Source organism: Nicotiana sylvestris, chromosome 2 (genome assembly GCF_000393655.2).
Source record: "Nicotiana sylvestris chromosome 2, ASM39365v2, whole genome shotgun sequence".
NCBI lineage: Eukaryota > Viridiplantae > Streptophyta > Magnoliopsida > Solanales > Solanaceae > Nicotiana > Nicotiana sylvestris.
Window position 1 is genome coordinate 80,916,749 of NC_091058.1, and position 10,247 is coordinate 80,926,995.

At 37.4% G+C, this 10,247-nt stretch overlaps 1 protein-coding gene across 1 annotated transcript; it reads right to left on the reverse strand.

Annotated features, from left to right (window-relative positions):
• Nucleotides 1–9,265: 9,265 nt before the first annotated feature.
• On the reverse strand, nt 9,266–9,682 carry LOC138885137 (uncharacterized). The gene is made up of 2 exons (XM_070166039.1): nt 9,443–9,682; nt 9,266–9,370 (listed from the first exon to the last, which is right to left on the reverse strand). The coding sequence occupies exons 1-2, from the start codon at nt 9,680–9,682 to the stop codon at nt 9,266–9,268; spliced, it is 345 nt and encodes a 114-aa protein (XP_070022140.1).
• Nucleotides 9,683–10,247: the final 565 nt, after the last annotated feature.

Sequence of the window (10,247 nt, forward strand, 5' to 3'; positions counted from 1 at the left end):
TAATTATATTTTGTTAACTACCAGAAGTGGTATATGCCTATGATCACCAGAAGTGATAATTTAGGCTTTCTATGGTTACAATTGAAGATAAGCTACATAAATATTCTCTATATTAAATGCACGCCTCGATTTGCTCCTGAAGTAGTAAATATTTTAAAAGAGATTGAGGCATCACAATTTGATGTGATTAATGCGCAATCAGATAATTATATTCAATTTCCTGAAGGATGAGAACTTTTGATAATATTAATCCATTTCCTGAAGTGAATGTGACAATATTAATAAATCTGGTAAATATGAACGCGCTCTTGATGTGAATATATTACAATTCACCTCCAGAAGAGGTAATATAATTTAGAGAATATATATACTCAATATTTTGTATTTTATTTGCTCCTGAAGAAGTAACACAATTGAAATTGCCTCCTAAAGTAGGAAAATATTATGAAGAAGAGTTTTCTTGTGCTTAAACAATTATTTTACATTGTTTATTTGATTGTGATTTTCTCTCATGATACCAGAAGTGTATGAGAAATATTTGATAGTACAAAATGTATCAACAACTCCTAAAAATCTAACTGTTTGCCTAAAAGACACTTGCTACCAGTAGTTCCCGATAAATATTAGATTGTGGATAATAAATGAAGGCTCTTGAAGAGTTTATATAAAAATATGTCATTCATATTATATGATTATTATCAAAACATATATTGTAGTAAACCTGAAGTTTACTAATACAAGTGGCTATCATATTGATACTACAAATTATTGGAAATTGAAAATCTTTATGTTTCCACAATCATACAGGGTAAAATAATATGTATGTGAGAAGTTACCCGCCTTATTCTTCAATTTGTACTACATCATGTATCATAGTAAATCGAAAGTTTACTAATGCAAAAGTTTATGTCATAGTAAACTAGAAGTTTACTAAGAGATAGCACATGCCATGATAAACTTGAAGTTTTCATTTGCCATTTTTAAATGAGTTATTTGAGAATTCTGATAAGCATATACTGAAGAACCAGAAAATTCTTCAAGAATTCTCTTGTGCTGCTTGTTCTCATAATATTATACCGGCTAAAGTTGGGACTAAAACCCCTGAATTCTAGAATATATAAAAGGTGAATATGGGCTATTTCGTCTATTATGTGAACCACTTATAGATGCATATATAAGATGGTTACATGTATGTTTATTATCAACCTGCAGTTTGGCATTTGAGATTGCTTTTCTCAATTTAGAGCATAACTTTCAGATTATGAAATCAACACAGTTTATCTTGATAATGCTGGTTTATATCCAAGCTGGTTTAGCATTGAATACCTCCTACTAATGGCTAAACTATTGCTTATGAGAACAAAACTTCATGTGTTGGTCTAAGATATTATAAATTGCATACAGCAGCACTTGTATGCATTAGACCAACGATATATGATAAAGTCCTCCCCTAACAATTGGTTTAGGATCAGAAATCAAATATTTTTACTATCTTTTGATGTGTGGTATATGATTATTTTCTCTACCACAATACACAAAGATATTTCTCAAAGAACATTGGGGATATATGTTTAGTTTTTCTAACATTTGGGGGATGGAATACACAGCTGAAAAATATGTTATATGAATCAAATTATCGTTAGTATATCCCCACTCAGAAGATAATTCAAATCAAATGCCAGAAGCATTTGCTGATCCAAAATTAAATATCATATTTCAGCTGCAAATGCTCCTATTAAAACTAAAGTCCCTGAAGGATAGAGTGTACTATACGCATGAAGCGTGGTAGACCAATCGGTTCCAAAGGCAACAATCCTTGAAAAATGATAGGAGCTAATGATCAAAATGATCATAATGAGGAGGAAATGAGCTCTAGAAGAGCCCACGACATAACATTTCATGAAACTCCAGAAGAAGTTCAGGTAACTAAAAATAAAGAAAGTGATGAGATCTCAACAAGTTATGTCGCTTAGGAATTGATACAAAATGATCGTCGACGATATATTTGATACGATATAGTGCACAATATTATAAAAGATTGTGAGGATCGGACCAGCAGTCCAGACACTTGAAGATGTCATACTATTTAGATACAAGTCATAACCTATATGACTTATTTGATTAAATCTATATGAAGATCCTTGAATGATTTAAAATGCCTGAAGCATATAATTCATAGTCTTGAAAAAATGTACTCGATCAAATTATAAAGATCTTTGTACAGTTTAAAGCAGCCTGGGCACGTGTGGTATAATCGTCTCAGTAAATATTTGCTAAAAGAAGATTACATAAATGATGTTATTTGTCCATGTATTTTTATAAAGAAAATGTCATCATAATTTATTATACTTGTTGTTTAAGTTGATGACATAAATCTTTTTAGAACTCCAAAAGAGCTCCAAAAAGGTAATTGAATATCTTAAGAAAGAATTTGAGATGAAAGATCTTGAAAAATAAAAAAATTGTCTTTGGTATGCAAATTGAATATTTAGCAGACGAGATCCTTATCCATCAATTTGCCTATGCAGAAAGGGTCATTAAACGCTTTTACATGGACAAAGCGCACCCATTAAGTGCACCAATGGGTGTTCGATCACTTGAAGTGAATAAGGATCCATTCCGACCTCCAGAAAAGGATGAGGAACTCCTTGGTCCTGAAATACTCTATCTCAGTGCAATTGTTATGCATTTATGTATCTTGCTAATGCTAACAAATATGGTGCAGATCATATTGGTTATGCAGATACAAGATTAGAATGCAGAGACTCAAATATTTGAAACAAGATTTTCATCAGGGGGAGTAAAATACGCGATGCACTCTTTTTTCCTTATTAAGATTTTTTCTCATGGGTTTTCCTTACAAGGTTTTTAATGAGGCACCTAGTAATGCGTATTTAAATATGTGTACTCTTTTTCCTTTACTAGAATTTTTTTCCCACGTGGTTTTTCCTAGTAAGGTTTTAATGAGGCACATTATCTTTTAATGAACATTAAAAGAGAAGTGTTATAAATATATTATATTATGGATGATCATTTAGTACAACGTTGTAAATAAGCTTCTTGAATAAGCTTATCCATATGGGACTCTGCCGAAAAATGTTTATCTATTTAGTACTCTATTGGAAATAAGCCTCCTGAAGAAGCTTATCTCTTCGGTACCCGGTTATGGATAAACATTATCCCCGATAGAAGATTATCCATACCGGGTATAATAAGCTTATCCTTTCGATACTCCGTTATGGATAAACATTACTCCCGGTAGAAGATTATTCATACCGGGTATAATAAGCTTATCCTTTTGATACTCCGTTATGGATAAACATTACCCCCTAGAAGATTATCCATACCGGGTACAATAAGCTTATTCTTTCAGTACTTCATTATGGATAAACATTACCCATAGTAGAAGATTATCTATACCTGGTACAATGAGTTTATCCTTTCAGTACTCCGTTATGGATAAACATTACTCTCAGTAGAAGATTATCCATATCTTGTATAGTAGCAGTTTACACTGCAGCTTGCAGCAGCATCAGCAGCTTACAGTAGCGTCTTACACAACAGCTTCCTTTCTTCTATAAATAGAAGAGATTTCAGTTCATTGTGTACATTAGTTTGAATTCGAATAATATATTAGTTTCTCTCTATACTTGTCTTTACTTTACAGTCTTTATTTTATAACAAATACAAAGTTTTCCTTATTTTTATACATAGTTTTAGTTGATCTCAAAATTCTTACTATTATAAAAATAATTAAATACTCTCTCTATTCCGGTTTATGTGAACCTATTTCCTTTTTGGTCCGTTCTAAAAAGAATGATCCCTTTCTAAATTTAGTAACAATTTAGCTTAAACTTACAATTCTGCCCTTAATGAGAAGCTTTTATAACTACATAAATACTCTGGGGCCCTTTGTGACTTGTTTAAGATCACAAATTCTAAAAGTCTTCATTTTTTCTTAAACTTCATGCCTAGTCAAACTGGTTCACATAAATTGAACTGAAAGACAAACTCGAAAATAAAATCAGGATTACATAAGTGCCTCTAATACTGCTCCAAGGGCCCGTGGGACATCAGTTGGTCTCACTGCAAGCCTACGTGCCATATCTTGTTAGAGGCGATATAGGTCATCTATTATCTGACGAACAAAGATCATCACTGCAGCGAAGAACATGGACCTGGTCATGTCCTCGCATTCATTACACTTCATCCCAATATAGTCAGCAATTCTTCTAATCCTCTCCCTGATAATGCCCTTCTTTTGGAGCAGACACCCAATTTGTTAAGACCTAGCCTCCAAAACTTGTGTGGCCGTATGATTTTGCTCTTGCAATTGTTGCATGTCCTCTTCTAGTTGTGACATCAATGCATAGCAGTGCTCTCTTTCTGCTTTGAAGTTCTTTGATTGCTTGGCCATTTCGTTCTCGAGGGTATTGAGCTTTTTCTTCAGACCCGTGGTTCCTTTATCGTACTTTTCCTTCAACTTTTGAACAAAACTTGCCTGCTCTTCCGCATTCCTGGCCAACATTGCTCGGGCTTTTGCTAGTTCGCCCTTAGTTTTTTCCAAATTGGCCCCAATAATCACACATTTTCCACCTAAGACCGTTTATAATTTTTCATCTGTTCAGCTCCTTTCCGGGTTTTCAGTAGCTATCTTCATCCTCTAAATTTGGGCTCGGAGGACTTCGTTTTCTCAGGCCAACTTCTTCTTCAAACCTTCAGCTACAGCGGCTTGCAATACACTATCAAATTTAAGGTCTCACTTTTCCGAAAGGTCAGACCAACACCAGAAGCTCCTTTAGATATCTCAATATCCACTTGACAGCTTCCCAATGCCTCTTTCCTGGGCTGGACATGTATCTACTTACCACACTTACAGATTGAGCAATATCTGGACTTGTGCATACCATAGCATACATAATGCTACCAACTGCACTGGCATAAGAAATCTTTGACATATGCTCCACCTCATCCTCGGACTGAGGCATTTGTAAATCTGAAAGTTTAAAATGAAGAGCTAATGGTGTACTTACAGGCTTGCACATATGCATATTGAATCTCTCGAGAACCCTTTCAATGTACCTCTTCTGAGAAAGATGTACAACACCATCTTCTCTTGAAATCTCCATACCAAGGATTTTCTTTGCAGCTCCTAAATCCTTCATGTCAAATTCCTTACTCAACAGTTTCTTCAAAGCATTTATCTCTGTAATGTTGTTAGCAGCAATAAGCATATCATCAACATACAACAGTAAATAAATCATTGAGTTACCAGACATCTTCTTGTGATACACACAGCTATCAAATGCACTCCTTGAGAATTCATGTGTAGTCATGAATGCATCAAACCTCTTGTACCACTGTCTAGGGGATTGCTTCAAACCATACAAAGACTTCTTTAGTTGGCATACGTGATCTTCTTTTCCCTCAGCTAGGAAACCTTCAGGTTGATCCATATAGATTGTCTCTTCTAGATCACCGTGTAAGAAAGCAGTTTTGACATCAAGCTGTTGAAGCTCCAAGTCAAATTGTGCAACCAATGCTAGTAGCACGCGAATTGAGCTATGCTTCACGACCGGAGAGAAAATCTCATTGTAGTCAATTCCCTCCTTCTGACTGAATCCTTTTGCAACCAATCTCGCCTTGAACCTAACATCTTCCACTTTAGGAATTCTCTCTTTCTTTCGGTAGACCCACTTGCATCCAACTGTCCTCTTCCCTTTTGTCTTTTCACTAAGACCCATGTCTGATTCTTGTGAAGAGACTCCATCTCTTCAGTCATGGCTAACCGCCATTGTACAACATCCTTGCAAGAAGTTGCTTCAATATATGAGGAGGGCTCCAGAACCTTAATCTCTTCTTGTGCAGCTACGAACGCATATGCAATCAAGTTTGCTTGATCTATAAGGCGTTCCGGTTCTTGTGTCTGCTTCTTCTCCCTCCCCTTTGCAATTGTGTATGGTTCATTGACAGCAAGTTCTTCAAGGTCTACATCTTCTGACTCATCTTTAACCTGAGTCTCTTGATCCTTTTCCTTGGCAAGCTCCACCGGAAGCTCCACCTGCTCGTCGTTCTTGTTTCCTGAAAACTCCACGGAAACTTTACGGGGATCAAGTATAGAGGATTCATCAAAGGTGACATCTCTACTAACTATAAATTTGAGTAAAGACAAACACCAAAGTTTGTACCCTTTTACTCCATCCACATACCCTACGAATATGGCCTTCTTAGCCCTTGGTTCAAGCTTTCCTTCATTAACGTGATAATAAGCTGGACACCCAAATACTCGTAAGTATGAATAGTTAGAGGGTTCACCTGACCATACCTCATTCGGAGTCTTAAAGTCAATTGCCGATGCTGGAGATCGATTGACAATATGAGCAGCAGTGTGAACTGCTTCAGCCCAAAATACTTTGGACATTTTGGCTTGTAGGAGCATACAACGAGCCTTTTCAAGAAGAGTTCTGTTCATTCTCTCGGCAACTCCATTCTGCTGTGGGGTATGCCTGACAGTCCTATGTCTTGAGATCCCATGAACCTTGCAGAATTCATTAAACTCTTCATTGCAAAACTCCAAGCCATTGTCTGTGCGAAGATACTTGATTTTCCGCTCCATTTGATTTTCAACCAAAATCTTCCACTCTTTAAATGCTTCAAAAGCATCACTTTTTGCCTTCAAAAAATACACCCAAACCTTTCGTGAGAAATCATCAATAAAAATGAGAAGATACCTCTTTCCGCCCTTCGATGGAAGTTTAGAAGGACCCCATAAATCTGAATGGATGTAGTCTAGCACTCCTCTTGTCTTGTGTTTGCCAGTGCTGAAGCTGACCTTCTTCTGCTTCCCTAGAACGCAGTGCTCACAGAAGTCAAGCGTGCTGATCTTCTCACCTTCCAAAAGTTTACGATTGCTCAACATCTCCAGTCCACGTGCGCTCATATGACCCAGTCTCATGTGCCATAGTCTTGCCTTGTCATCATTAGATAACTGCACTGTAGATGCATTTGCAGAGCCAACAATGGTGCTTCCGGCCAATGTGTAAAGGCCGTTCTCCAGCTTGCCTTTCAGCATGACTAAAGAACCTTTAGTCACCTTTATAGTTCCTGCTTCGCTCATGTACCTGTAGCCTTGTTCATCCAGAGTACTCAGGGAGATCAAATTCTTCTTCAGATCAGGAACATGACGGACTTGTGTAATAGTCCTCACGACTCCATCATGGCAGCGAACCCGAACTGAGCCAATGCCAACTATTGCACAAGTTGCATTATTGCCCATTACTACGGTTCCTCCACTTTTCTCATAGCTGCTAAACCAGTCTTTTCGGAACGTCATATGCAGAGTGCAAGCAGAGTCTAACACCCATTTGTTTCCATAACTACTATTATTATTACACGATGTTGTTAGTACATAATCATTATCAAAATCATGTACCTGTTCAACTGTGGATGCACTCGCCTTTTCCTTGGACTTTGACATTGGGCAGTCTCGTTCAAAGTGCCCCTTCTTGCCACAACCCCAACACTCTGTATTCTTCTAGTTCACATGAGACTTTGATCTGTGCTTTGATTTGCTCTTGCCCTGTTGGCTAGTCCGGCCTCTCACAAAGAGCCCACTTGCCTGGTCATCTCTATCTCCTTCAATGTGCCTCCGCACATCACTAGAGTTAAGTGCCTGCCGCACTTGCTCAAGCTTGATAGGCTCCTTGCTATACATCATTGAATTCTCAATATCACGATATCCTGAAGTCAATGAAAATAGCAAAGCACATGCAAGCGTCTCCTCCTCCCTTTTTAATTCCTGCAATCTGTAAGTCCATGACAAGTTTATTGAACGCATCTAAATGATCTTGTAACGAAGTACCTGACCCCATCTTAAATGTGTGAAGACGCCGTTGTAACAACATCCTTGTTGTCACTGATCGGTCTTGGTATAGCCCTTCTAGCTTTTCCCATAACTGTTTGGCCGTCTCTTCGGTACCCGTACTCACTTCACAAAGCACGTTAGGTGCAAGGGATAGTTGGATTGCACTCAATGCATCCCCTTCAATCTTCTCCTTGTCGGGAGTTGATATATCCTTAGGATACTTTCCGTCAATAGCATGGATTGAACCTTCCCTCCGCAGTAACGCCATCATCTGGATCTTCCAGATATTGAAGTTGTTGCGTCCACTGAATCTATCAATTTCAAACTTCATGGAACTCATCTTTGCTTGTTCTTCCTCCTTGGATCGTTAAAGAATCATGTTGCTCTGATACCAATTGTTAGCGGAAACGTAAAAGAAAGAACACAAGATTTAATGTGGTTCGGATCAAAATAATCCTACGTCCACCAGAGAACAATTACCTTTTTAATATTAACAAAGAAAGGGGAGAGTCCCCAATTACACTTAAGAGAATTTCTCTCTTAACTCTCTACTGACTATAATGTGTTGTATTATTTTTGGGATGGTTTCTACAAATGAAGGAGTGCATCTATTTATAGAGGTAAAGACCTCCTCTTGATGTCACTGGTGACATCAAACTACCTCCTTTTGATGTCATGGGTGGCATCAAAGGAGGAAGCTTCCTCCTAGCATCCACACCAACTCTTTCCACCAACTCTTCCAATTGGAATGTCATTGTTGACTAAACATAAACCAACACCTTCAATAAGCATGAGAATAATTTTCAAAATAAATAGGCGAAGATAAGACACTACCAGCAAAGTTGGCAGAAGCCATCAGTTTGGGCTGAGAATCAGAGTCAGAACTAATTTGAGTTTGCTGCAACAATGACGTGAGCTTTGAATATTGTTGTTTGGTCAAACCAGGAAAAGATGTGGCTTGATCATCATAAGGTGGACCAAGAATAGCATGATAGATCTGAGAAGAAGCAGACTTCTGACCAGGATATGGACATTCAATCTCAGTAGACACATTTGTAACCACTCTCTTTCCTTTATTAAATTTGAAATTCTGGGGAAACCTATGAAGTTTATAACATTTGTCAATTATGTGTCAAGGTTTCTTACAATACTTACAGAACACATTCCCCTGGATTGATCAAAATCTATCTACTGATTGTACTATTTTGGAGGAAAGGACTTATTGTTCATATTGGCAGAAAAAGAAGCAAACTCTGGCGTCAGGTGAGGAATGAAATGAACTTGTCTTTGATTCTCATCTTGAAGAAGTAAATTGTATGCATTGTCAAGTGAAAGACGAGGTTGCGTCATCAACAGATTACTTCTAATGCCCACATAAACTTCATTCAACCCCATGAGAAATTAGTGAAGCTTATCCTTCTCCTCGTCTTTTTGAATACTTGGCTTAGCAACACAAGTACATGAATTACAACGCATTGTCCCCAACTCGTCCCAAAGCTTCTTCAGCTTGTTGAAATATAAAGCAATGTCAAGTGATCCTTACTGAGTTGAGGCCAATTCAATTTTAATTTCAAAAACCTTAGTGGCATTTACAGCCCCATACCTACGCTCCAGTTGTTTCCAAATTCTTTTAGCAGTTTCTGAGTATTGGACACTCTCAACAATAACTGGTGAGAGTGAACTAGTTAACCATGAAATTACCTTATTGTTGCACCTATTCCATTGGTGCAATTTTGCAGGGTTGTCATTAGCAGAAGGTCTAGGACAAGAGCCATCAACAAAAACAATTTTATTTTTGGCAAAGAAAGACACTATCATGCTTCTCTTCCACCCTCATAACCAGACCCAGAGAAAGGGGTACTGACTATACACATTCCAGGAATGTCAGAAGAGTGTATGAAAAGAGGACTCGAAGGGTTAGTACCATACGAAGTTCCATCAAAACTAAGGTTAAGGTTCACTGGTACAGTTAAATTCACCATAGTAAAACAAGTAGGAAAAACTTGTATAACAAGATAAAAGTTAGAAGAAACAATCACTAAACAGAAACAGAATTGAGAAATGATCCTAAACATGCAGAGATAAGGCAAAATGGAATGAACTAGGGTTACCAATCTCATTCCTTTTTACTAGAAGAAGTGAGACTTGAAACAAGATAAACTAAGAGAAACTTATCGAAATTAGAAGAAAAACATCAACGCCTGAAAGTGAAAGAAAAAATCGTCACTGGAATCTCAGGTACAGGTCTACCAAAAAAAAGAAGCAAACTCGTAACTTTTTTCGATTCAACCAACAGGGGTAATACCGCTCCACAACTCACCCTCGGATCTACATAAACCCTCGTTCTGATACCATGATAACATTGCAAATCGAGCGGGGTCGA

What these genes read in the sequence shown, in the direction of transcription:
- LOC138885137 (XM_070166039.1), bottom strand. Translation starts at nt 9,682, where the DNA reads ATGATAGTGTCTTTCTTTGCCAAAAATAAAATTGTTTTTGTTGATGGC. An exon ending in GGGCTGTAAATGCCACTAAG is followed by an intron (nt 9,371 to 9,442) that starts GTTTTTGAAATT and finishes TATTTCAACAAG; the next exon opens with CTGAAGAAGCTTTGGGACGA.